Here is a 27,422-nt window from a genome sequence, read left to right on the forward strand (position 1 = left end):
TGAGAGAGTGGGAAAGGTGTTGAGTTATACACGAAGGATGAAGATGAGATGGAGGGGTGGTACAGCTAAGAGTCTCGGCTCGAAGGCGGTCTGAGGTGAGATTTGGGGAATTCTGGGCCTTGGAGGATACACCGAGGAAGGAGGGAGCTTGGATAGGATCCGTGTCGATCGACAGCGGACGACGGGCTTATTATCAACGGAGGTCGGCGTCGCAGCTGGACACCTGGAAGCTGGTTCATCCTTACCGTCCGGCCTTGTCTTGAGAAATTTTGGCCCTTGGCCCCTCAGGAGCTCTTCGTACCGGCGCGGTGCAGGCGCAGGGAGGTGGATTATCAGTGGTGGAGACGGACCCCGCGAAGGTGCACCTGTGTGGGTGGCGGGGCCCTGAAGAGAGAGCGGGTTTCGAGGCATTGAAACTGACTCGCCGGGTTCGAGCGGCATCCAAGTCCGGAACAGCGCGGGAGGCGACGGCCCATTGGACAATGGCGATTGCCAACAATTTTTTATTTTTTTCTTCTTAGCTTCTTGCCTCTGCCTCTGCCGTCGACTTTTCCTCCTCTGGGAGGCAGTTCCGCACCTCGGGCGACACACCAGGCAGGTGGCAGGTCCCGCCCGAAAGTCTCTCCTTCCATCCCAAGTCTGGGGCACCAGGTATGAAACATCCCTGCACGAGTGCAGCAAAAGGGAAATCAGGGACGGATTTTCTTACTTCCCAGCTTCCTGACTGGCCGATACGGGTCATAGGACCCATATCATTCCGCACAGCTGGGCAACCACCTTGCTCCCGCCGCTGCAACTGCTGCATTGGCGGGCAAACACTGCAGGCAAGACTCGGCAGAATTGGCCAGGTACGTAAGCAATTGGGAGCAGGAAAGCATGGCAAGCGCCAGCAAGCCAGCAAGCCAGCAAGCAGGCAAGCAGGCAAGCACCTCACCCTCGACTCGGACAAGCACTGTGAGGCTGCTTCACTCAGCACGCCTTCGCTTGAATCCCTGATTGGGGATGTCAAGTGCCAGGTCCTTTACGAATACCCACCCGAGTGGAAACTGCCCGACGTCGACCAAAGGAATTACGAATAATGGCCAGAGGCGAGCCAACTGCCGCAAAGCAATTCAACGGCACAGACCAATCATGACGTCTCGACTCTGCCTGGTTGACCCAGCGAGCAATTGTCCACCGGCGCTTTTTGCAGTCCTGTCCTCGTTCTGCAGTGCAGCATTTTACCGCGATTAGATATCCATCCCACACCTCAACCGCCCCGGCCCAACCCGTCTAATTTCAGACGCATTTTTTCCGCGCCGGTACAAGGATGCATTAAGCCATCCTCCTGCGGCGTGGTTGTTGGTTGCCGGGGCCATATGCAAGACTTGCACTCGACATTCCCCAAGCTACCATGCGTCCCATGCGGCCACCCGCGCTAAGGCTTTCGGAGTCTATCCGTCCCCCATCCAGCCCTGTCTCTCTCTGACGACGACGACTCGTCCGCTTCGCTTGTCTGATCTGACTTCGCCTCGCGCCCGGTGAGGTGGCATCAAATGAATGGCTGCCGCCTGCACCGTTTACCGCGGTAGACCTCATCCGGGGCATCCGCCGCGCCGTCTAGCCCGGGATGCGCAGCCAAGCCAACCATGAACTTGCTCTCATCGGCCCCCTCCAGCGCCTGCGAGGCCCTGTATCGTGTGTGTCGAGTGTCGCAACACCATCGCTATCAGAGTCGTGTGCCTGATGACACGGCGTCACGGCGTTGAAAGCCGTGCCGTGTTGCTAGATGGTGTCAGGCGATAGAGCGGATGAACCCCCAAATCCTTATCGCCTGCTACAAGGCAGATATAAGTTGGGGGAGATATCTCGGCATACGCGAGGCTGAAAATGTTCTGGAACGTTGCCGCTCAGCCTATCTCTGTATCTGCCATGGTCAGCGAAGCGATATCTTTTCTATCTCGGTCGCCGTATCTCTCGTCCGCTTATGGCACACCACCCTGTCTCGGTCAGCCAACCACTGATATCTATCACATTGAACCCTTGGAGACCCCTTGGTGATCAAGTCCCTTCACGCCGCGACATCGTTCGATCTTGACGGCCAGACCCGGGACGAAGATGGATCTCAAGGCCACGGTTGCAGCCTTCTATTGAATGCACGCCGCAGGCAACCAAAAAAAACTTCATCCGGATTGACATTCTCTCTATTTTTTCCTCTGCTCTTGCCAATGTTCGACCCTGAAGGCTGAAACTTCTGCAGTGGAGCATCCTTTCAAGAGACCGCCGGCTGTCACTGGCCTTCGTCTGGGCTCTTTTGTGGGGGACTGTTGCATCCAAGTGGATTTTCGGCCAATGACGTATGGCTTATGACATCACACCGCCGCTGGAGCGGATCTACAAGGGGTCTCCCGGCAAATCTGCAACCCCCAGCTCCAAAGCGGATTTTACCTTCAATCATCAGCTGACCGGTGAGGCCCTCCGCGATCCCGATCTCACGCCGATCTGCGTGGGATTTTTTTTCTTCCTCTCCTCGCTAGCAGACCACCACTGAGCACTGCAGATTTTCAGCCTTCCGCGAGTGCGACCGTTGACCTCCGACCCCCGTATCTCCGATCGACAGCCCAGTCCCGGCGCAAACCGCCTGCCTGCAACTGACATCCATCCCCTCCCAGATTCTTGCCCGTCCGTCCACCGCCTGCCGCATTATCGGAAATCTATACCCAATCATCCCCATCCATCCGCCTGTCATTCCTTCTTCTTTTGTGTCTTTCTGTTAGTGAAGTTTCAGTTGCAGCACCTTATTCCCCCATATCACTCAAAAATGGCACCACAGGAGCAGGACCGTCACGCTTTCTATGCGGGGAAGCCCCAACCCGACTCGGAATCCCCAGGCACCTTTCAGTCCATCGATCCTGCCACGGCGAAGCCCGTCTGCACCATCCACACCACCTCATCTTCCGGCATCAACGCTGCCGTCGATGCCGCAAAGGCTGCCTTCCCCTCATGGTCCAGCACGCCCCCCATTGAGCGCTCTCGCATCCTGCTCAAGGCCGTCGCCCTCCTCCGCGAGCGCAACGACGACCTGGCCAAGATCGAGACCCTCGACACCGGCAAGGCCTTCTCGGAGACTCAGTACGTCGACGTCGTGACTGGCGCCGATGTCCTTGAGTACTTTGCCAACCTCGTCGCCAGCGGCGGCCTCAACGGCGAGTCCTTCCGCCTGAGGAACTCCGCCTGGGTCTACACCACCAAGGAGCCCCTCGGCGTCTGCGCAGGCATCGGCGCCTGGAACTACCCTATCCAGATCGCCCTCTGGAAGTCCGCGCCATGCCTGGCCGCCGGCAACTGCATGGTCTACAAGCCCAGCGAGTTCACCCCGCTCCACGCCGAGTACCTCGCCTCCATCTACAGGGAGGCCGGCGTCCCTGACGGCGTCTTCAACGTCGTCTACGGCGCGGGCGACGTCGGCGCCGCCCTCACCACGCACCCCGACATCGCCAAGGTCAGCTTCACCGGCCAGGTCAGCACCGGCAAGAAGGTCGCCGGCTCCGCCGCGGGCGGCATGAAGTACGTGACCATGGAGCTCGGCGGCAAGAGCCCCGTTATCGTCCTCCCGGACGCCGACGTCGAGCAGGCCGTCGACGGCGCCATGCTCGCCAACTTCTACAGCTCCGGCCAGGTCTGCACCAACGGCACGCGCGTCTTCATCCCCAAGGCCATGAAGGCCGACTTCGAGCGCGTCGTGCTCGAGAAGATCCAGTACGTCCGCGCGGGCGACCTCTTCGACCCCGCGACCAACTTTGGCCCGCTCAACAGCAAGACGCACCTCGAGAAGGTGCAGGCGTACATCCGCAAGGGCGTCATGGAGGACAAGGCGACGCTGCTGGTCGGCGGCACGAGCCAGCCCAAGGGCCTGCCGTCGGCGTACAAGAGCGGCCACTGGATCCAGCCGTCCGTCTTCACCGACTGCACCGACGAGATGACGATCGTCAAGGAGGAGATCTTTGGCCCCGTCATGTGCGTGTTGACGTACGACAGCGTCGACGAGGCGGTGCGCCGCGCCAACACGACGGAGCTGGGTCTCGCCGCGGGCGTGTTCGGCAGAGATGTCGACGAGTGCCACAAGGTGATTTCGCAGCTGGAGGCCGGTATTACGTGGATCAACACGTGGGGCGAGTCGCCCGCGGAGATGGCTGTCGGTGGATGGAAGCAGAGCGGTGTTGGCGCCGAGAACGGGCGCAAGGGCCTGGAGGCCTGGGTACGGAATAAGAGCACCCTCGTCGAGATGGGCGGCGCCGTGCCTACCGTGTTCTCCAAGTTGTAAAGAGGGGCAAACGGAAAAAAGGTGGATGAGACGATGTACTGATGTATTGTACTGAAGCGGGATTTACAAAAGAATGCTCCACGATGAGCTAGAAGATAGCGTTTGAATGATATCTCATGTGTTTGATGAGTCTGGAAACACCCTCTATGTTGGTCAAGTGAAGCAGACATGGACTGAGGCGGCAACCACAGGTTGTTGGAGTTGGTTACGTGCTGAGAAGTCCAATATAAATTGAGGCGGCATGCCTCCGGAAATAATGTTCCAAACCAAGTGGCTTGATTGTATCTCTTTGTACCATGAACAGACTAGAAGCAGCTCTGTCGGGGTAACGCCAAGTACTGGGACACTTACTCTTCAGACATTAACTACCTACGTATGAAGTCCTCCCGTCAAGTACGTGGCCCATGGTTTATTACTGCGCATATACTGATCCAAATGACTGACAACAACAGGCAGTGCTATCTATGCTCTGTATAACTTCTGAGCTACTGAACCACAAATTGCGCAAGGATGTGAGCGAAGTATAAGTTCAAGCACTGGAGATGCGCACTCATCTATAGCCGCAGCCGCCGTATTTGCGTTTTGGTTGAGCAACATCCCGGGTTGTCGAGAGGCTGGGCTTAAGTATCCCTTTGTCCCAGGTTGGGGATATAACCTGGTTCACTAGCAGAGACTTCCAGTTCACGCGGCGCAATAAATTCGTGTGCTGCGGGCCATGATCCTTCATGATGATGGAAATTGCGCTTTCTTGTTAGTAGTGGGCCTGCTCTTCCATGCCTGCCTGTTACACATCTGAATGGCAGTGATAGGCAGCGTGGCAAGAATGGAGGTGCAGAATTTGTGCCTTGCTTATCCTAGCAAGTAATGAACAAAGGAAGAGGGTGGAAAATGCTCTGGATAGATAGTCCACTTCATAATGAGAGCTTGCATAATCAGCTTGTGATGCGTTTATGTCCATCCAAACTGATGAGAAATTCGATTGCGGACTGAACTGAAAGACCAAGGCCACAAAGACCGGATTGTCTCGTCAGGCTTGAAACCCTCAGCGCCCGCCTTTTATGGTAGATCACACTTAGGAGTGAGGAGGCTTGAGGACCGAGGAATGGTCCATATGCATGTTTGACACTTGTTGATTGGCATGATGCAATTAGGTGACAGTTTTGACGGGTATATAAGCTATTGGTGTCACAGAGAAGTCGTTGATGAAGACACAGAGCAATGCCGCCACCTTGGCTTTGAAGTGATTCGGTCTTGGTTTCATGTTTTATTGCGGCTGGGTCTGGGAAAGTGATACGTGGCAATCAAGAGTGCGGTGTGATGAGACAGTTCCTAGCGCTTGGCCGCGTCCAGCCGTCCTTTCTGATGATTATTCAGTCAGGAGAACTCAACGAGTGGCCGACAACGGCTCTGAGACATTTCATGTGGCTACACGTAGTTCTTGAGGCATTCCCAAGTGATAGGGTGCGGACTGAGCTCTTTCCCTCCTGGTTTGGAACGCTGGAAAGATTTGACGAACATTCTGCCGGTTGTCGTTCCTTTCTAGGTTTCGAGGGCGTTCTTATACCTTTCGATACGTTCGACTGAAACTTGGATATATTTGATGTAATGAGAAAGATGCATGTGATATTACATTTCCGTAACCATAATACTAGTGCGATGGTGTAGCTGTACCTAGCGAGATTGGGACAGTATTCGAAAAGCCGTGCCTCAGTCATCGTCACATCATTGGCTAAAGCTGTAACGTGCTGCTTCATCACCTTCTCATTTATTTGATGAGCATGCATACTTGCTCACCGCCACCAACCCCTAGCAGACGTATTGTCTATGAGAGGCAAGTCAGCGTCCTTTATCAAACGGCTTTAGGCTCGGTTTCTGCCGAGCACGCCTGAAGTATTGGGAATTTATTTCGCCACAGTTGAAACAAGATAGAACAGCATTCTATTGTCTATATGCCAGAGACGCACATCCTTCAACTAAACGCTATGCCATCGACCCAGCACGACCGTCAGGCTTCCCTATTTTACTTGGTGCAACCTCCCTGTGCTCCGACTGTGTAGGTAGAACCACGGATGTCGTTAGACCCAATCTTCCCCTTGTCGGCGCTGCGGGCATCAATGATTCTGAAGTCTCCCGCCAGATTCGCGTTGAGATCCGCCGAGGTGTTGATGCCGTCATCTCGGTCGACGACGTGGCACTGCTCGTTTATGCAACAGCACTGCGGCGTGCCCACAAACTTGGGAGCGCCACCCGATGTGGCATCCGGCGACTTGAAGATCTGGAAAATCTTGCACTTCGGTGCCTGTCTCTCGGCTGAGGGGGTTGGTAAGGTCAGCAGACGCGAGCGAAAACTCAAGGGACGGCTTTTGCTACGCACTCAGATCCTTGGGCAGGGCCGAAGAAGCGACTAGCGTTGCTGTCGCGAGGAAAACGATGGAAGTGGGCTTCATTGTGAGCGATTGACGGAGGTTGGAGACGGTTGAGAGAAAGAATGTGGGTTTTTGGATTGAAGAACTGAGGGCTGATGGCTACCACTCTGATCCTGAGGGACTTGGCGCTTCCTTAAGTAGCCAGAAAGATGGTCTTGACTGGTCACCATCCCATAAGTTCCCACACGGATACTTTCATGATATCCTCCCTCGGGGGAAAAAGTCCCAGAGGGGAAAGTCTCTCGATGCGACATCCGTCTTTGGTCTGTGCTAAGCTAGTTGACACGGGTTTGAAATGAAGAGAACGATAATTAATTAAAACAAGGTTTAGACAGCTTCATTTGCAGGGCTGAGGTGAGCTGTGCGTCGTCGCGCAGGCTGTGTCGGTAAAGCCCGAGTTGATGATTGGCCTTGACATTAGAAAATAAATGGAAGCCGTGGAAGTCGTGGAAGCCGCGGTAGCTGGTAGTCGACTGGATTCCTGCTGCACATGGTGAGACAGACTAGCAACTGTTGGAGACAATAGAGTTCATCGCTTTCAATCAAGTCGTTGCCGTTCATCCGAAAAGACATTCAACCCCCCGGAGCGACTGACGATTCAAATGAGGCTGCTGCTGCTTTCAATACCAACAACGCGATCTATGCGCAGTACCCTCTCTTATTCTGGTTCTTCATGTTGAGCTGCAGGCATTCATTTGGTCTACGGTGGCGAGATCGATCTTTTTATCTCCATGGAAATGGCCTGTGGGAGCTGGAACACTCCCAGATTCAGGGTCCTAGCTAAGCCACGGAGATTTTGACATTAGTCGGAAAGGTGGGTACTACCCGGATGGATTTCTTGTACTGCCTGGATAGCAAACCTCTGTACGAATACCTGCCACAGACTGCGAACACAGATCCGTTCACGCTGCCCTGCCTGCCTGTCTATGCATTCATACATAGTGCAATTAATAATACTTGTTGTTCCGGCGAGCGCCATCTTGCCGAGACGCACAAAAGCTTAGCAAAAGCTTATAATAGATCACACCAAAGCTTATCATGGTTCACACGAAAGCTTATTATAGTTCATCCATTTCCCCCGGGATGAAGACAACTCAGTCATGTGGCCGGCCCAGGAAGAGATGAATCCACTAGTTCGGATTTGAAGTGAACAAGTGTTCTAGAACCAGTCTGTTGCTTATGTTGCGGGACCTGCCGGCGGCGTCAATGTCCGGTGGGAAGCTGACGTTGCTTCCATACCAATGCGCCGGTCCCAACGCTGAAAATGCTCAAATTCTATTTTACCTATCAATTTCAACACCCTAGCTTTAGCCAACGTGGCAGGACGACGTCCCCGTATCACCTCGCTCTTGGTCTCCGCTATTAACGGGAGAGCAAAAGCGACCTCCTCAAACAGTAATCATTTCTAACATCATTCTTCATCAGTGAATAAATAATAAATGCAAGCTCAAATTAGATGAGGACGATCTCCCTGATACTTTCTTCGCTCCAGAGACTTCTCAACCGTGCTTGGTGCTCTTTTAGTGATTTCTTCCCGCGAGTGTGTTCCTCCTCCCATCGATGTGAAGATTTCACCGGCCAAATGCTATCCATCTCAAACAAGCCAACGCGAGAGTAACGATTCTCCCCTTCCTCCATGAGCACAAGGCCTTCCACACCAAGATCACCAGAGTCAACGACCACCAGCAATTCGAGGGTCAGCCCGCAATCTAGTTGGAGCCTGTCGTCGTTGGGATAATCGAACCCAATCGATACGATCTGGTCTCTCACCTCGCTTTGTATGAATCCATTCTCGTCTGCCGAAGGTATGGGGATGCTCTTGACCAGACCTCGAAGATGAAGCTTAGCGACTTTGACCTCGCCGAACGGCTCGATGTCGGACACAGGCTGAATGTCGTCGCCTAGAATCTCAAAGTCTTGATTTTGGCGCCAGTGGGTGTGCCTTTGCTGCATCCAGCTCGCTCGGCCTTCGAAAGACGCCCAGCTCCACGATGGCCCAGCCTTGTAACCAAGCACAGCGTCGCCTTCCATCAATGTAGCGAACCACATCAGTCCCCTTGCCAAGTCAGACCTCCACAAGCCACAAATATATTCATCTTCCAACAGAGCCGCGAATTCTCTCGCTATGCCAGATATGGCAGGGAAGCGGTCGGCTCGATGAGATAGCTTTCGTCCAGAGTACACCTCCACAAGGTCGTACCAATGCGACAGAATATCAGTCTTTAGGGGAGCGCTTCCGCCACCCCGCAGCAAAGCCATGAGCCCTCGGAAGAGGTATTGATCAGAGTAATTGATGTAAGTGTTCCCCATGCCCCCGATCCAACCGTCGCAGTCTTCGACCAATGACTCGGAGCAATGGCATATCCACGTCGTCTGCCGGGCGCGGTACTGAAGTCGGCGTCGGGAAAAGAGCAATTCTTGAAGGGTCCAAGCCCTCTCATACCAGGGCTCCATTTCATCCAGCTTGTCCGGTATGAGTATCATCGTCTGTTGTTCGTGGCCAGTGGGTTCATCAACTTCGGCCTGGACTTCGAATACCGGTTGGACTTGCCCATCTGGGTTTCCAGTTGTTTCATAGGTCGGAGCCCGCTTTCCGAGGAACCCTTCCTTGACATCCTTCGCTGCGGAAGCAACGATTGTGAACGTGGCGTTCTGATAAATATCACCCATTCTTCTCAGTTCCTTCACCTTATCGTCGTAGCTGTCTTGAATGATACATAGTGCGTCGATCCACAGGAATTTGAATCCGAGCTCCCTGGTAACGGTTATGCTGTCCCGAATAGTTGGGTCTAGCTTTTGCGGGTCGATGGAAGAGGTCAAATCAGACATGTTCCCAGTTCTCAATATGATAGCTTGAGAGACACCTCCCCAGCAGTAGGACAGTGCGATGTAGCGCTCTCTCATGTTCTCAGGCACCCGCAACAGTCGACTGCGACCAGGGTCTGATACGTCGATGACCAGAGAAGGCATGGAATCTGGTAGATCCATTATTCCACATTTATGATTCATGTCGCAGTTGCTCAGCCACTTGCGGATGAGATCCATCGAAGCTGGACTCTCTGGATTCAAATTGACAGGAGAGCCAACAATGGTTCGGGAAGCGTTGTTGAAATAACCTTGAGTCCAGCTTAGCATTGAAACATTTGGTGTCAATTCCCAGAAAGTGGCTTACCTGGGAGGGAAAGAGCGAGGAACCTCGTCGAATATTGCACCAGTTCGACTTCTCCGCGATCGGGACTCGCAGTCTCGGGGAATCCTTTGGGGATCAACATTCCGATGTACACCATGACGTTTCTGTCCTTGAAGTCATTGATAGCAGAATATCCCATGGTCACCCGGACGCAATTATTCTGGCCCACAGGAAACTCTTCCTTGTCACCGAGAACTTCGCCATGATCCCAAAAGAGGCGTTTCCGCAAGCGGGGATACTCGTTCGCTTCAGACGCGTCGACAGAAGCAGCAAGTTTCTCTTCATGCGCTTCTATCTTATTCTCGTGATAGTCGTCCAAGTCGTAAGCGTTGATTCTTTGTTTCTTTTGAGACTTTGCCTCTGCTTCGATGCTTGTCAGCTGGTCTTGGATGACAGTCCAGAGAGTACACCTTCGGCCGGACATGCTCCTTATTTCTTCCACGGTTGTATCGAGCCGGAAGAACTCAACATCCACAGAGTTAACTCGACTTATCTTGGGAGGGGGAAGAGGCGCCATTGTCACGATCTTGCAATGCTCGCAGGAGTGTGCTTTGTCGTTGTCGGACATCAATGCTCGCTTGAGACGAAGGATTTCTCCATCCATGGAGGAGGTCTCCGGAATATATGCTTGAACTTCATCTTTTTTCATCATCGTGTTTGATAGCCTTATTCAAATGCACTGTCTGTGACGCTTGTTCTCAAGATTCGATGTCTCCTTCGAGATGGTGGTTGTCGTCTTGAATGGGGGCGATAAGGCAACCAGTAGCCTGTCGATATTCTATCCAACTGAGCCCGACTCCGACCAATCAGAATTGAACCAATAATGACAAATGTCTCCGAAAGGATCCATAGCCAGGCTTAGCTTTCTTGGACCAATGAGCAACAGCAACTCCAAGCTGCCATTTTACAGGTGACTGTTCATCATTGAGGTTAGCGTCTAGGAAACAGACGGCTTGAAAAAGCTGAAAGAGGACGTTATCCAGCCTTCACAACCAAGAGCTTGGCTCTTCAAAGTTTAGGCCAGGCTGTTTGACAAATCTTTGGGGCTGGCTTCTGTGTGGCTCCCAAAACGGTTGGAGTCCACACAACCAACACTCGTCCGCGTGATAGCATACAGCATACCCTGCATTCGATGTCCATCATTTCCTCTTGGGTACTCACAGTGCAGAAAGACCCAGCTGAGTGGAATTGAACGTATGTTGCTAGCTTGATGCGTATGCTGCATATGCACGATGAATGCCGAGAGGGTGATTGACAAATACCACCATTCTCAAACCTCTCGATTCTTCCTAAAACAAAACCCTACACCATACCAATATGTAAATGATCTACAAGTGATGACTTGAGATGCAAACCCTTTTGGCCATGACAAATGTTGGAAATATTGCCTAACGTCTGACTCGAAAGCTGCGTAACGGGCCCGTTGAGAACCCTGGAGACTCGGCGGGCAATCTTATTGATGGTGCGGCGGGCAGGCCACCGAGATGGTTTGCATCGTCGAAAAGACAATCGGCGACACCGATGGACCGGGCCCAACAGAGCGAGAAGTGATTCATGTCGACGCGGGACATTTGATTCTCACATAAGCCGTATACAGTCCATCGCCGTCAGGACCGCCGCAAGTAGCCTGATCGTTGCCATTGCAAGTTGCGTTACATGACGCTTCATGCTGCACGACGAATGGAGGATTGTCAGACCCACGTCTGCTGCACGAGCATCAAGCGCCATCAAACAAGACGGCAAATTTCGTTCCTGATATCCTGCAGTTGGTCTCGCACATGCTCGGAGTCATGACGTTGCTGACCGAGAGTCCTAGGAAGTTGTTGTTGAAGTCTGACTCGGTGAGGGAGACGCATCCGAGATAGTCCCATACACGGGGCTTTGCAAACTGCTGCTGGGGGAAAGATTGTGTCACAAAGAGTAGCATGAGCAGCTGTGACAATTTGGAAGACATCTTGAGAGATCGAATGGAACCTGGCAGGTTTTTGATGACGATCAGGATGGGACGTGATAAAGGGAAAGAGGAGCCTTTTATCTTGCCTGGAACCACTGCCGTGAAGCGTATGTTTGCGATATGAGAAGATGAGATATCATTGGACAAGCAAGAGGCCTGCGGGTTTAATCAGTTCACCAAATCAGCATCGGTTCAGTCATTACTGATGAGACCGAAAGATGTTATTTTTCCATCTTCCACCGAGTAAGACTGTCGGTTGCGCCGAGAAGGTCCGAAACTTTCAGTTTCTTCAAATGATCTGCATCAAACGCATTTCCGTATTCGGGTCAACAACATTCCAGTGAGTCAATGTCACACGCCTGGATTACTGGTACGCGGCTCTCGAATGTCTTTGGGACAGAAAATGCCACGACCGCTGCAAAAACATCATGTCTCAAGAGAATTTTGCCAACAATGTGATGACCGTTTTCAGAGGGTAGCTCAAAAAAGCAAATGGGTCCTTCGTCACGATGCCAATGTTCTTATTCAATATGAACGGCTCCAGCGCGTATATATACACGTAATCAACGGCGGTGTGCCTCAAAAAGTAAATACATAGAATTCCCAACTTCCTCTTCAAAACGTCACTTATGTCGTGACGCCTGATGACAAGCGGGCTGCTCTTCCCGACTCATACTTCCGATACTTAAGCAGCGCAAATACTAGCCTGACGACCAGCACCCTTGGAAACGATGCTCGGCACATCATTGGCCGCATCGACTTTGTAGTCGTAGAAGGTCTTGGGGTCGAAGACAGTGCCAGCATTCTTAGCCGTGGTGCCGCTGGTGCTCTTGAAGACGTTTCCGGTAGCACTGAGCTTGGCAGTGCTGTCGGCCTGGATCGGGTTCTTGACCTTCTCAAAGTAGCAGTTCTCCATGACCATCTCGGTCTTGCCACGGGCGTAGTGGCCGTAGGAGGTCTGGCCAACGAGGTAGTTGTTGTAGAGATGGGCGTTCTTGACGTTGTCGACGGAGGGGTTGCGCTGCTTGGTCTGGTCGAAGTAGTTGTGGTGGATGGTCATCTGGGCACTGACGTTGTCGGTCCAGCCTAGATGAATCTGGGTTAGCGACGGTACTCGAGGGAGATGATGAAGAGATGGACGGGTCTTACCAATGCCAAAAGCCTTGTTGTGGTTGCGAAGGATGGTCCAGGAGACGGTGAGAAATGTTGTGTCCTTGCGGCTGTCGATGAGACCGTCACCGCCCTTCTCAAGGTGGACGTGGTCAATCCAGATGTTGGTGCAGTTATCCTGTTCATGAGTTAGTATCTTAACCCTTCATGAGATGAAGTCGTCTTACCATCTGAATGCCGTCAAAGTCCTGAGTCTTGCCCTCATCATCACCCTCAACGTACGTGTTGCCGATCTTGAGGTTACGGAAGATGATGTTGCGCTGGTTCTGGATGTTGAAACCACCCTGGTCAATCTCGGCAGTGGCACCGATACCAACGATGGTCTTGTCGGAAGAAACCTTGACCTCCTTGCCCTTGGGGGTGATCGTGATCTTTCCAGAAACCTTGATCACATACTTGCCCGTGGAGCCAGCATACTTCTCGAGATCGGCCTGGGTCTTGACAACAACAACCTCGCCGCCCTTGCCACCTGTAGTGCCACCGTTCAGAGAAGCGAAGCCGTCAGGGGTACCACTGCAATCATCGGCGGCGGCGGCAACGGCAGCAGGTGTGGCAGCAGCCTTGACAACGGTGGAGAGAGTTGTGGGTGTAGCCTGGGCAACGGCATCGGCGACAACAGCGGGCGCGGAAACCTCGGCGGAGACGGCGACGGCGGCAGACTTGGCGCCGCTGGTGTAAGACGAATCAATCCAGGAGGTGGAACCGAGAATGTCACCAAGCTTGACGGCAGAGCTGCGCTTCTTGGAGAAGCTTGCGCGTGTGCCCTCCGCGCCCTTGCCCGTGTTGGCGTACTCGCTGTAGTCGACGTTGTCGGTCGGGTTGTCTCCCCACTTGATCCATCCCGCAGAGTTGACGACGGAGCCGAGGTTGCTGTTCTGGAAGACGACACGGGCGAAGGTGCGCCAGGGACGGCCGAGATATGTCTGACCATCGCCGACTCCCGAGAGGGCCTTGACGGTGGACTTGTTGATGACGTACCACGACGGGTTGCTCGTAGAGTCACGGCCGGAGGCGGTGATGTACCCCTTGCCGGAGATGGCGAGTGTGCAAGACTCGAACCAGGCGATGGCCTTCTGGCCGAAGATGAAGTCGGTGGCACCCTCGATGTAAGAGCCGTGGAAGTAGTGCTTGCCCTGGTTGGAGAGGACAGTGTCTTGGTAGCCCTTGGCTTGGATGCCGTAGTATCCTTGCTGGTTGCCGTAGGCACTTAAGGCAATGGCCTGGACGCCCTTACCACGGGAGTTGACGATGTTGATGTTGTAGACCTTGAGGTTGTCGTTCTTGGCTCGGAGGGTACCGGAGGCGTCATTGTTACCGGCCTGGTCAGCGCCTAGGCTGTTGGTGATAGTGACGGTGTTCTTGGAGTAGTCCTGGTCGTTGGACGTGGAGCCGTAGATCGTAAGGGCGCCAACGGAGGCAGGAATCAAGACCTGTTCGTTGTATGTACCAGGCTGAATGAAGATGACGCTACCAGATTTGGCAGCATCAACAGCCTTCTGAATGGTGCTGTACTGACCACCAGACTTGGCGACCACAAGGGCGCCGGAGGGGGGAGAAGTCCGGGACGCGCCAAGGGCGCTGGCCACCAGGGACGACAGCAAAAGAATGGAAGAGGCAAACATGTTGCTCCAGTTGGGAAATTGTAGATAGAAAAGAATGCGTGTGTTCTCAGAACATAACGAGGGAAAAAGGATGCGCAAAGAACGGAAATGGTCTCGAAGAGGAGTCAACCAGAGCAAGAACAAGTGAAGAGGCCGCATAGAAAGCCATATCCTAGGAGCACGCTCTAGTTTTCTAGTCTCCAGATGTCCTCACGGCGCAACTTCTGCGGACGTCAGGGAAGGCCTCCGAAAGGAGGTCAAGTCTTGGCAAACATCTCAACCCCAAATCGATCCAATGTCAAGCTTCTTCTTTCTCTAGTAATTCTTGGCAGTCCAGGACGTGACGTTTCAATAAACTCAATTCGGCTCTAGTTTCCCTGCCGTACGACTAAAGACCGGACGAGCAGTCCAAAGAATAGAGTGAAAAACAACTCTATCCGCAACGACTTGACGTGCCCAACGCAGGGGTCCTGAGATCCGCCTGGTGGGAAATTGCGCTTCTGTTTGTGTGCAGTGTTTGCTGGCGCTTCAGGGGGCGCTCGCAGGTTTACTCATCTTTCCGAGACCACAGCCACCTGACCAACGCCTGTTCGGGTTCCCCAAATCCCCAGATGGTCTAGACGCTTCTTCTCCTCGTTTTCCGTGTGGTGGACTTCTCCTGATGGGGTATCCACCTCCCCAATTCGAAGCGCCTAGAGGCACTCAATTACAGGGGTGCATAAACAAGCATAGCTAGTTCGGTGGGCCTGTTTCCTGTTTAGAGGGTTCTCCCCAGACTCTTGGTCCTGAGATCTGACGAGAACATGGCTCGAAAAGGAGTTCGAATCGTGCTTTGTGGAAGATTTCTGCCCAGCACGATGATGGTGTGATGATCCCGTGTCCCGTATTCGATGCCAAGCATGAGTTTTGGGGAAAAGGAGCGTTGTGACCGCTGAACAGCTCGGGATCTTGCAGGTCTTTACGAGAATCTCCACCCAGCAAATCCAATGGATACTACGTTGACGGACTGTCTGCCGACGCTGCTGCTCATCGGGGATCAAAAAGTCCGCAAAAAGGCCGGATCGAGGTGCGTACATGCCATGGGCTGAGTGAACGCGGTTCAGGTTGAAATAACGTTTCAAGGTTATCGATGTTGGCTGACAGCCGTAAGTTAATCCTGGTCAACGCACAAATGGTGTCTAGTGAGCGCGTTCTACCGTGATTTCATATGACCATGAAAAAGCAAAATGCCATCAGCTTCTGGGTCAACAAAGATACAATTGACGGGAGACCTCTCGTTTGCTCGCTCTCGGAAAACACATCGCTTCCGCCCCGGAGATGCGCTGATCGGGGCAGGCATTAAGATGAAACGGCTTACATGACACCTAATCTCATCACGGTAAGCTCCCTATTGGCGCACTGAAAATTCCCGTTTCTAACATGACATTAGCACATTATTGGACACTAATGCCAAGCATTTCAGACAAATAAGACTGCAAGTGAAGTAGCGAATTGACGACTGAAATCCACACTGGATTCAGAGAGGTTCTCCTGTCTCAAGCCCAATGCACTTATTTGTTTTAGGGACCCCCAACCACTCGCGATATCCATCAGATCAAGTACCGCACGAAAACGGCCCATGCGCTCGCAATGATGGCAAGCAACAGCCCGAATGTGAGAGTAGTAAACCACTTTTTCGAGGTTCGTCTCGTCAGGGGATCAGCCTCTTTGTCAACAATTTGAGACTCCCTAGCTTCTCTCTGCTTCCTCGTCATAGTCATGCCCTTGCCGAGAAAGTTGTAGTCGATGAAGATGTACGAAAGTCCCAACACAAACGCCCAGGCTTTGATCGCGATAGCAACGATAAGCACCTTCGAATAACCATTGCCTTCGGTGCTATCTTGGAGGGCGCCAAAGACGACGTCCATCTACACTCTTAAGTCAGCAAAAATGACTCCAGTAATCTTTTGGGTGAGGCCGACTTACGATCGTTGAGCCGGAATTGTTGAACGCTCGCCAAACACCAAAGGCCGTCCCGATCTTGGCTTGATCTGCAACCAGCAGCGGAATGCAAATCTGCAACGGCATAGAGTTGATCACACCTGCCAGACTTGAAAAGACCAGGGCTGCTGTCGGATGAACGTCGGTAAAGCCCAGCATCGAACAGGCAATGATCCATAGTATGGGGGCAGTTGCAACGTAGTGAAACCGGTGTCCATATTTGTCAATGGCAAGTCCAACAACAGGGCTCAGCACAATTGGCAGAATTTTCTGCGCAGTCGACAAATACCCAGCAACCTCTTCAGTGTACCCTTTCACGAAGATGATGTCCGCAGAGCTGGTGCTGAATCCACCTGCAGCACCACTCTGTAGAAGTTGTGTTGCAGGCAGCATAAGATACGCCCAGGGCAGGGTGAACAACACGTTCCACGAGAATCTCTTGCGATCCGACAAGTTCTGCTTCTCCGTAATAGCTTTAGCTCGGCCGGAAGTGAGGCGGAAATGTGCCGGGACTGCGAGGCGCTCGAAGCAGACGTATGCGATGTTGACGGCAAGCGAGAAGCCGCAGAAGAAGACGGGAATCCAGAAGGTCCAGCCGTACCAGCCCGTTCCGTCGCGAACGGGGATAGCCACCATGCCGGACACGAGACTGACGGTGTTGGCAATGGCGCTTTCGAGGCCGAAGGCGAAGGCTAGACCGGAGGCACCGAACCAGTGGTAAAAGAACTGCCAGGTTGATGTTAGTCACGCATGTCAAACATCTAGTAGGCGTCCCTGAAATGCCCGAAATGAGCCTACCTTCTGCGTCGCCGAGTCAAGCACCGCAATCCCGAATCCCATCAGCACATGTCCGGAGACGAGGACCCTCCACAACCCCACTTGCACGCCGGCAGCCGCAACCACGGAGCCGACGAGGATGACTGCCGTGCAGCACATGGTCACCACATTCGGGCCCCACCAATCCAGGATCATGCCTCCTATGATGGGAAACACTGTATTGACGAATGCATCTGCGCTGCTAATCACGCCAAATTGCGCATTGTTGATGTCGAGCTCGTTCCGGAGGGTGTTCTTCAGCGGGCCGAGAGCCGAGCCGGTCCAGGTATGCCCGATGGGTAGGGAAACAACACAAACAAGAGCGATCCATTTGTAAGACCAGGGAATCCTCTGCAGTGTTTCGTCGTCATTGTCTCGGGGTGCGTTGGTCTCTGAAATTGGCGGTTCTGGCGACTTCTCGGTGTCCGTGACGAGGACTTGGGATTTCAGACCGGCATCCATCATGGGTGACTTGAGAGCACCCTACCGAGCAAGAACACATACAAGAGCCTGAGGGTGAATGCGACTCTTATGTTGGCTAAGAACTTGCGCAAAGTCCCATGGTCAAGGCCAAGCCAGGCCAGACTCCCTCGCGTCGAAAACTCGGACAGAAGGCCGACCACACTGCCACCACTTTCCGACATCGAAATCTTATCTGATCCATCTGATTTGTCGATCCATGATCTGATAAATGTCGCACTCCATTACAGTGCTCTAGTGTGCCAGTGAATCCTCAGAAAATGTCGTCTACGAGGCTTGGCGGCCAGTTTCGTACCCATATCAGCACTTGGCATCGGTCCTTTGGTGCTCTGGGTCTTGGCATGTCTCCATACCGACAGACTCGCCAACCGACTTGAGTCGATAGTCCGCAGCCTTGTCAGACACCTGAGAGTAGGTAAGTATAGCCGAGCGGTTGAAATCTTCGGTGATTTTTTTCTGGCTCTAATTATTTCGCTCGTTTGCTGAACAAGTGGGCACCGTTATGGTCGTGCTTTTCTCTTGGGCATCAAAATTTGCGATAGCAAAGTTGAAGACCAGAAAGATATGACTGATTCTATGGTATCCTCAAAAGACGCGCATAGGGCGTTTGCGGTTTATGAACCTGCACGCGCCCCGGCTAGCAATTCAATATCTCAGTTGCACAATATTCTTGCAGGTGTTTGTAAATCATTAGACATTAACTACGATTCTTGCGTACATTCATAATCTCGTCAAATTCGCTCAAAGCTTCAGATACTGGACCATGTCAACTTGTCGTCGCTGAGCACCGCCTACGCCCGTCGTCTCAGCTGGGGACTGAGGTACAGCGGCGCGGATCACTAATTTGATCGGTAAATTGACAAATACCGTATTCGATGGGATCGGTGTGATGATAGTAGTTGAAGGCGTCTCCTCGACAGTCGTCGAACTGCTCGTCACTACGGCGGCAGGAGAACTAGAAGAGACGCTGATCTCGCTGGATGACTGGATGGAGGGTGCCGGTGTGGCAACGCTTGATACGGAGACCAACGTGCTCGGAGATGGTGAGATGGGGCTCGAGGTCGACACGGTCGGTACCGAACTTAGGATCGGAACACTCGATGAAACTGGCAACACCGAGCTGGGAAATGATATGGCCGGGAGCGAAGTTGGCAGAGAGGTCGGCAGAGACGACGGCACGGAGAGGGGAAGAGAAGCTGGGACGGATCCGGGGCTAGAGCTCGGACTCGGGTTGACGACGGGCAATGTGGTTCGAGAAGAGCTTTGCCCAGGCACGGGACCAGGGTTGGAGCTTGGCTCTGAGACTGGTGGGGTCTCTACGGGGCTCGGAGACGGTGCTACGACAATGGGTGAGCTGGTGATCACTTGCGAAGTCGCTGGTACCGATGCCAAAATGCTCGAGTTCGTGAACCGGAAGGAAGATGAGGGGCTGAAGACTTCTGGTATGGATGTTGTTGTTTGGGGAAGAGTCGGGATATCGCTTGAGGACACGCTCGATGAGACAACCGGGGGGCTGCTGCTACTTCTCGTGCTCGTAGTGGACGTTGGAAGTGGGCTAGGGGACGTAGAGCTAACGGCCACCGAGCTGACACTAGTAGAGGACGAATCTGCCGACATCGTTAGACCAAACTAGCGCAGTACCGGCGTGAGCATACCTGTGGAAGATGAAGAACTTTGAGAAGATGAAGATGTAGATGTAGGTGATGTGGAGGCGGGAGAGCTCGTCGGTGTCGTCGTTGGTGTAGTTGTCGACGCAGTGGATGATGAGGTAGACGCTCCAGTTGCGGAGGTTGAGGAAGAGGATGATGAGCTCGCCGGTGACGAAACACTGGACGAAGTGGAAGTGATCGTGGAAGGAGTACTCTCGCTGCTGGTCTCTGTTGCGCTAGACATAGTCGATGAAGTACTCGAGGTCGAAGAAGTAATCGTACTACTTGTGACACTACTCGTGGCGGTTGAGCTTAAAGAGCTAGTGGCGCTTGTCGATGTCGGTGTAAACGAGGAGACAGTGCTTGATGTGCTGCTGCTCGAGGAAGTTGTTGTAACCACGGTCGATGAACTCATGAGAGTGCTAGAGCTGCTACTCGAACTTGATGTTGTTGAGCTCCCAGGCGAAGTTGAGATAGGCTGGTCACCGTAGACGTTGTATACTGTAATGCCATTTACAACGCCGCCGCACTTTTGTCCAGGTGTTTGAGGATTTGTACAGTCAATAGTGCAGAGGGAGTCGTCGGGTGCTGGATTTGCCGCAAAGGCCGGGGTTATGGAATATAGGCCGCAATAACAGTCCTGATTGTACAGGGCAATGTAGTCACTCCCGGAGTTGGAGGCACAGATAAGCGGACAGATGTTTGGATCGAAGGGGCCTACGTTCTGGAACTGGTTATCGAAATCGGTAATGGCGCCACATCCAAGGTAATTGAATTGACAGTGAACGACATTTACCGTTGCCGTTACCCATAGAGCCGCAATGCCAGCTAGCGTAGATGGTCGAATCATATTAGGTGGTTATCCTCACGGACTTTGAACTTTCGTGGACAGAAAGCAGAGGTGAATGTCGTCTGCCTGTGGCACTTATGTTAGGCTACAACGAGCTACTACTGCCTTGGGCTTATGTAGGCAGACAGTACATTCAGCATTCGATGGTTCTTTCGGCCGCAGACTTTCAACAAGCCCACTTGCACCCTTGTCTCTAATCAACCTTGCGCAAGGACACAGGAATGCTGTTTGAGTGAATTTGACAACATCCCGCTGTGAGGTTGATGGAACCAGAATCAACATGACCACATCCTGAGATGAACTCCCCTGTTGAACCTGGACTTGACATGCCAGCAAAAGTGGCAATTGGCGCCAGACAAGCCAATCAAGATCGTAGTACGATGACTTGTCGATTGGATCGTTGATTGTCCTGTCTTGTTTTGTCTCATGGTCCCTTGAAGGTGGCGGCGAGCGGGCCGTCGGGCCTCGCCTGATCAGCCAAGCCGGGCAAAGTGAGACATTATGAGCAGCGCAGAGGCATGGAACGTAGTTACTGTCAGGAGAATCAGAATTAAACGCCATTCCAGACCCAATGGTGATGCCATTGATGCACGTGGCAAGGGGCTCTGCAGACTAAAGGAGGAAAGCTTCCGGCTTGGTCTCGGCCGGAAGGCTGCTTTTCTCGGAGGCGAGTCTCCTCGCATAAGCTTTGAAATGGTCTACGGGTTCTGGACACCAGACAATCAGCTTTTCCATGCTCATTTCCACACATCAGATACCATTCTTCACCAAATGATGACGAGGCTTGGCACAGCCACGCCACGCTGATTCTATTTTTATTGTCTAGGTGCGGGAAAATTTGAAGTCGCAATTCTCATTCCTAGCTGATGGCATCACCGGGTAGTCGGCAAATTAATGGCATGCTTTCCTGTGTCACAGTACGGTGTCACTCTATTGCATTAGTCTACAGCCTCTTGTAGACAGCTGCTGCAGAGGCTTCTCGGTGCAGCTTATTGCTGATCCTTCTAAAAGCCTGGTCCAGGTTACATTTGATCATCAGAGTTACGCGTGAAGGTATGGTAGAAAATGTAGGAGTCGGCTAACTCACTTCATGCGCCAAGAGATTTCTAACGTCCAGTGAGAGAAGCAATAGCTGACCCAGCGCAGCCAGTTTGTGAACCTGCTCAACTATAATATGCCAGCAAAGATCATTTAACTTATCACAGTCATCATCATCTCATATGGACCAGCAATTCAACACTAGTTGTGTGTGGCATTCAGACTTATTTTATGACCTTTCAGATCCAGCATATTAGGAGATTATTCAGAACATTTCATCTGCATGTTTTCATCAGAAATTAGTTTGGGCAACTTGCTAGAGTCTCACCACCTTTGATGCAGTAAATTAATAAAGATGTAACTGTAACTAATGACATAACGAGGATACTTACACCCAATACTTGCGCGCACAAAGCAAATGACAGAGACCCAGGACAGAACATGCGAAGTGCCAGTATCTCAGTACCATCTCGCTCACACTCGCATGTAGACCAGAGTCAGTGTATATAAGACCGCATGTCTAGTGCCTAAGAATAGGGCACAATGTCTCGGGAGCAGCGAACACCCTAATGGACGCGCACTTCCCATCTGTTTCTCATGCTATCCCAAACAAGGTAAACCACAGACCCAGCGCTGTTGCTATCGTCAAACTAAACCCAGATATGAAAAAGATGAAAGTATGTTCACAGGGAATACGCGCCAGATGAAAGACATGACGGACGCGCGAGACAAAAGTTCAACATACAGGGGCACACCTACCGCTGTCGTCATCGCAATTCCCATCGCACCTCGCTCCATTCAATGCCAGACAAAGACCATAGCACTTACATCCAGGCTGATTTCTGGAGCGGTCAATGCGTTCGCATTGTCTTGCTGGCGGCTGTAGCCAGCAACTCCAAATATGCGCATTATATACTTTAGTGTCTGCCGTTTCCAGTCCGCCTCAAAATGAGATAAAAGGAGACCATTTATCCTCATTGAGCCTTGAGAACTCACATCAGTTAAAGCCGCCTTCATTCAATTGATAGGCAATATAGCTTTGCTGCGCAGTACAAAGATGCCTTTGCCATTCAATTCAAAACAGCACTGTCACAGGCTCACAGCAAGTCTCTGCTGCGCTATTGCGCAAAAGGATTGAATACTGCGTAATCGGGCGAGAATGTACGTATACACAAAGAGTCATCATGACGGACGCAGAGAAGCCAAATCTGATTTCAACGATATGTGAAGAAGTTGTGTAATCGCGCGGAAATGTATGTATACACAAAGAATCATCGTGAGGGACGTGGGCAAGCATATTCTGACGAGAACAAGGTGCAAGGGAACCAATCACATAAAGCGAGCAAACATCACATAGGGGGGTGAAGTAGCAATATGCGTATCTCAATCAACCCTATCGTCTGCGCGATCACTGGAGAGATCATTGCTAGTCAAAGACTACCAGCGGGCTCAGAGGCCTTCCCTTTATAGTTATGTCTTATGTGTGAAGCAACTCATGCTGCATGGTGTCTATTTTTCAAGGAATCTTGAAAGTTTTCTAGCTGACTGCATATTATTTCTAACTATCGTCACGCGTGTATTCCCACTCTAATCAGCTGGGAGATATTACGCTGGACGCAGAGAAGAACTTAGACTTTTGATATCTATCTCTAGGAATAATAACACCAGGCTGAAGAGAATGCACCTAGGCCTGAGGACAAAGCATCAAAGTAACCACTTCAAAGTCCCACTCCGCGCGACTCGCCAGTTCTTGCACACCCAGTTTGACAACAAGCAAGGTGTCAAACTAAGAAGAGGCACAGAATACTTGCGCGAAAGTGACGGAAGCGCGAGACCTATGCCCACAAGCAAACAAGACATACTCAGACCACACAAAAGGCTTACAAGCAAATCTTCTGAGATCCAAGCTCTTTACCCTAAGTTGAGCAAAGCTCAGCCAGAAGATCTACGACAACCTTCAATGCATATCAAGCATAACTCAGGAATAACCAGCAGTACTCATCAGTATCTGAGAACTCAAGTACGCTTCCACCAAAACCACAAGCTTTAAAGACATTAGTCACCTCTTTCAACCAGAAGGCTCATCTGAATGTTGAAACTCGTGTGTATTGAATGCGACATCAGCAGGCCAGAGGTCACGTTTGCCGCAGCCCTACACCCTCCAAAGGCTGACGGGAATAACGCACACTGCCACGATCCTCTTGTCTCTTCCCTCTTTACCCTTCTTTCGGAGTCTTTCCCACAAACCACAAGTCAATCAGCTGTCCGCAGCCACGCTGTCAATAATCAACCAGCCAACCCCTGCTTCGCAGGTGCAAGTGGTCGTTGTCGCCCTTTCCAATCCCACTCAAAGAAGGCAATTCACACAAAGGACATCGGTTCAGCGCCCCGATCGGATGCGAAAGCGGGGGTTTTTCAACTTGCCACGTCCTTCAGAATTTCCCATGGTACCCGCCCATCGTATAACATGCGCATGGATTGGGGGGTAAATGAATGAGAGGGGAGAAGGAGGGAGAAAATTTCTATCAGCAAGGGTACGCCAGCCGTCTAGCCCCAAGCCCCAAGCCCCCGGCCCGAGAAGACCGGCCAGCCAGGCCCCGCTCCCGTACGGTCCCCACCTTTCAGTTTTGCCTTGGCATTTGCCGGTCGGAGGCCCTTGCTTGGCTGAGGTACGCTTGGCCACTAGGCCCAAGCATGCTTCAATAGTTGCGAGGTTTGTCCACAGACAACTAACCAACTCCATGTGTAAAGTTTGATAGACGCATGTCGAAAGACAACGCTTCGGCCGTAATTGAGTTTCTCGGAATACGAAGTTGAGAGAAGGAGATATTTTTCCCACTCACAGTATCTCACACCGGACATCATACACTGGTCTTTAGCGAGCGCTGACCGATGTCATGATCGGCTGTCGTTGTCGTTCCTCGCAAAGTGAACGACAAGAACCATGGGTCAGCCTTCATTACTTCCTTGTCGGGTAGGAGCTTCGCAAGCCAGCGTACGTCAACCTATCCAACAAGTCTTTGCAAGGGTCCCTTCTAGTTGGGGGCAAGTTTGCAACGCATACAAGCGCCCGGCATCAAGATCTAACCAATTTTGGAAGGTTAAAGCACCGGAAGGCGCGTTACTAGGGATCCGATCTCAGGCCAGTGCCTTTACGAATGCAGATCGATACGGGTTATTGAAGATTCTGCCATGCAAAGGCGGCTGTAGAGAACGGGAAGATTCGCCGAGGTGGGTGGGTATTTGAACCGTGAACACTACACTCGTAGATGTAACCCCTGGATTGTACAGAATATGTATCCTGCGGCTCGGCTTTTCTGTAGCAAGTACCCAGGGTGATTTTACCGTCTTTTCTTTTCTCGATGGGCCGTAACCATAGCCTCACGGCTGAGATGTGACTGCTCTCCTATTGACCCCATTCTCATTATCATTCGACCCCGTGGGATTTGACCGAACTATGGGCTCTGGCCCGACAGTAACCAACCAGCTGCGTGTCGGCGGAAACAAGACGCGGATAAATCTCAAATTCCCATGCAGTTCGGGGGCTGAACCAGTGCGGGCGGGTCGCCATCGGAAGGTGTCGACGGGGCTCCAACATCCGCCGATCCGTCTCGGATGTTCAAGAGAATTCCATGCCGAAGATGAATTGAATTTTTTTCAATCCGCGGGCATGGACCCCTCCACTTGCTTTGCGACCGACGGAGCACGCGAGCAAATACTTTTTCAAGCGGCCGCTTGAATTCCAGTTCAGTGTTATTGGTGCAGATTTTCAATCTGCCCCTGCTTGTGGCCCGTTGGGATGCTCTCGGTGACGGATTCGGAATAGAGTCGCGTGCTCGCCCTCGAAATGCCCGGTCGGTGGGACTCCAAGGTCTCAACCCGCTCTGTGTTTCTGTCTCCGCTTACATTGGTATGACTGCAGCAACGGTCGAGAATCTACCCGGAACAGGGTACAAATCTGTGCAGATGCGGCTCCGTGATGGACTAGGACCTTTTGCAATCCTTCGTCTCTTTCCAATTTACCCTCGAGAGCGGAGTGATGGCGGGGCAGTTTGGGGGCCTCGACGTCGAAGTCCGAGTTTGAGCTGCCTTCTTTGCGAGCCCTGGGAACGTTGCATCTCCAGTGACCATTATCCTGGACTCGACCGGGGCCTTTGCATAGATCCTGAAGCGTCCCGCCAGATCCTCGAGTGCCACTGTCCTGCGAACAATCAGGAGGTGCAGACGGCGAAACAGGTGATTTTGTGCCGCTCCAATCCGCATTCGAAGGCTGTGGGAGGGGAAAAGACTGCAGACCTTGAACATTGTGTGTACTCTGTAAGCGAGACCGGATTGGACTCTTGGTACCGATGATTGTCTTGCGCAAGTACGTATGTACTTCTATCGGTGTATCTCGCAGTGCCATGTTGTTGTGCCGGCACAGTTGAGTGTTTCCTTGGCGCCTTGCTTGTCTTAACGGCAAGAACAGACAGTGACCTATCGGTAGCAAACCGCCACAGTGGGCGAAATGTCAAAAATCCCATGGCCATGCGTGATGATGCACGCCTGCGGTGCCTTTGCGTAGGAGTGGTGGGATGCAAAGCGCGAAGAGACCAATAGATCTCTTGTATCGAGCACGTGGGATGTACGAGAGCAGGCATTTGTTATCCACCGCCGCAAGAAAGTGGGTTTACATGTAAGCGGCTCACCGCGGGCCACGAGCCGGGGCGCAGGACCCTTGACCCAAGAGCAGGGTGGTCAAGGCGATTTTGCATCTGTCTGCCAACGACTCCGTCGCGATGCATTTCCAGTGGAGGAAGTGGAGAGAAATGGACAGAAGCAGACGGATTGATGTTTGATGCCGGGTGACGGGCAGAGTGTGGGCTGCGATGCTGAGAGATGTTAGTGAATCAGATTTGTAGTGAGGAAATAGCCGGCCAATTGAACGCTTGGTAGATTCTGACTCAGCGTCTACGGCGACGGAGGCCCGCCATCAGCTCCACACTGGCGGCGAGGATGTTGGCTCGGCCTCTTCGAGATTCGGCCAAACCTTCGGGTCGTCTTGCAACAGAATTCCGGAGCTGAGCGGGAAGGACGGATTCATGTTCCGACCGGAGGCTACATGTAGAAGCTGTGCGCGATCATGCACGGTTCAAGATGAAGAGACCATCTGGGGACTCTTTCTTTATGTAACAAGTATGGATCGTGGACATGTTGAAAGCGACGGCTCCCAAGCATTCTGGCGGTTGTCGGAGCGGCGTTGCGGCGGAATGGCGGAATACCAAAGGCCCAGACGCAAAGACGGCAGAGAGCGCCCGAGTACATCCGAACGGAGGCATTGGACCAGCATACTATGCAGTAGTGGACACATCTCGATGGGAGACTGCGGGCATGGTGTCGCATGGCACGCAAAGCTGCCATGGCATGGGCTCCTAACCGAGACCGGGCCAGTCAGAGGAAAGGAATTTTGCGGAGAGGTGACACGAAGTTTATCTCGTCGCGATAGTGCGACGGCCAGCTGTCAAATGAAGAAAGTGAGCATGTGCTCATTGACTATGTTAGGTTCGTCCGCTTACGGAGGAGGGGGCAGCAGACTGGAATCTTATCTGTGCCGGGTCTCTGCGCTGGGCTGCGCTGGGCTGGGCCTTGTGCGTGCCGATGAATGGGGGCCGAGACTGCGAGCAACCCGGGAAGTGCTTTTTAAAGCCCAAACTCTGTCGTGTCGCAATGGGGTGGTTGTGCAAGTGCAGCTCTGCGCTACATGCAAGCGAGCAGCAAGGTTGTGGTTGAAATGGTGAATGCACCGACGAGCCCGAACGCGCGGTGACAAGAGAGAAGTCAATCGAGCAATGGTTGGACATGAGGTGACAGTGGTGGGATATAACGAGCCAGACCGCAATTCGCGGGCAAAGGCGAAGGTATCCCCAATGGGAGAGAGGTATTGTGCCATGCAGCAGCTTGCTCAGAGTTTCTGGCAGGGCGTTGT

General features: G+C 52.4%; 7 protein-coding genes across 7 annotated transcripts; 2 read left to right on the forward strand and 5 right to left on the reverse strand.

The window, feature by feature from the left end:
• Positions 1–2,800: 2,800 nt before the first annotated feature.
• On the forward strand, positions 2,801–4,303 carry betB (NAD/NADP-dependent betaine aldehyde dehydrogenase; the record flags this gene model as incomplete). The annotated part of the gene is made up of 1 exon (XM_032033374.1): positions 2,801–4,303. The coding sequence occupies one exon, from the start codon at positions 2,801–2,803 to the stop codon at positions 4,301–4,303; it is 1,503 nt and encodes a 500-aa protein (XP_031887342.1).
• A 2,020-nt stretch (positions 4,304–6,323) lies between these two features.
• On the reverse strand, positions 6,324–6,750 carry CGGC5_v015830 (uncharacterized protein; the record flags this gene model as incomplete). The annotated part of the gene is made up of 2 exons (XM_032033375.1): positions 6,324–6,613; positions 6,678–6,750. 2 exons carry the CDS (start codon positions 6,748–6,750, stop codon positions 6,324–6,326), a joined length of 363 nt encoding a protein of 120 aa, XP_031887343.1.
• Positions 6,751–8,401: 1,651 nt separating this feature from the next.
• CGGC5_v015831 (Heterokaryon incompatibility protein 6, OR allele) lies at positions 8,402–10,571 on the reverse strand (the record flags this gene model as incomplete). Its single annotated transcript, XM_066153324.1, has 3 exons — positions 8,402–8,449; positions 8,500–9,845; positions 9,902–10,571. 3 exons carry the CDS (start codon positions 10,569–10,571, stop codon positions 8,402–8,404), a joined length of 2,064 nt encoding a protein of 687 aa, XP_066007174.1.
• Positions 10,572–12,558: 1,987 nt separating this feature from the next.
• Positions 12,559–14,665, reverse strand: pme1-2 (Pectinesterase; the record flags this gene model as incomplete). The annotated part of the gene is made up of 3 exons (XM_032033379.1): positions 12,559–12,959; positions 13,023–13,161; positions 13,211–14,665. The coding sequence occupies 3 exons, from the start codon at positions 14,663–14,665 to the stop codon at positions 12,559–12,561; spliced, it is 1,995 nt and encodes a 664-aa protein (XP_031887194.1).
• Positions 14,666–16,233: 1,568 nt separating this feature from the next.
• On the reverse strand, positions 16,234–17,902 carry mfsd1 (Major facilitator superfamily domain-containing protein 1; the record flags this gene model as incomplete). The annotated part of the gene is made up of 3 exons (XM_032033380.1): positions 16,234–16,551; positions 16,610–17,350; positions 17,423–17,902. The coding sequence occupies 3 exons, from the start codon at positions 17,900–17,902 to the stop codon at positions 16,234–16,236; spliced, it is 1,539 nt and encodes a 512-aa protein (XP_031887193.1).
• A 907-nt stretch (positions 17,903–18,809) lies between these two features.
• Positions 18,810–19,479, forward strand: CGGC5_v015834 (uncharacterized protein; the record flags this gene model as incomplete). The annotated part of the gene is made up of 2 exons (XM_066153325.1): positions 18,810–19,388; positions 19,459–19,479. 2 exons carry the CDS (start codon positions 18,810–18,812, stop codon positions 19,477–19,479), a joined length of 600 nt encoding a protein of 199 aa, XP_066007175.1.
• Positions 19,480–19,511: 32 nt separating this feature from the next.
• CGGC5_v015835 (uncharacterized protein) lies at positions 19,512–20,419 on the reverse strand (the record flags this gene model as incomplete). The annotated part of the gene is made up of 3 exons (XM_066153326.1): positions 19,512–19,527; positions 19,576–19,805; positions 20,072–20,419. 3 exons carry the CDS (start codon positions 20,417–20,419, stop codon positions 19,512–19,514), a joined length of 594 nt encoding a protein of 197 aa, XP_066007176.1.
• Positions 20,420–27,422: the final 7,003 nt, after the last annotated feature.

This window comes from Colletotrichum fructicola, assembly GCF_000319635.2.
Source record: "Colletotrichum fructicola Nara gc5 chromosome Unknown KSG_Nara_v1_contig10, whole genome shotgun sequence".
Taxonomy (NCBI): domain Eukaryota; kingdom Fungi; phylum Ascomycota; class Sordariomycetes; order Glomerellales; family Glomerellaceae; genus Colletotrichum; species Colletotrichum fructicola.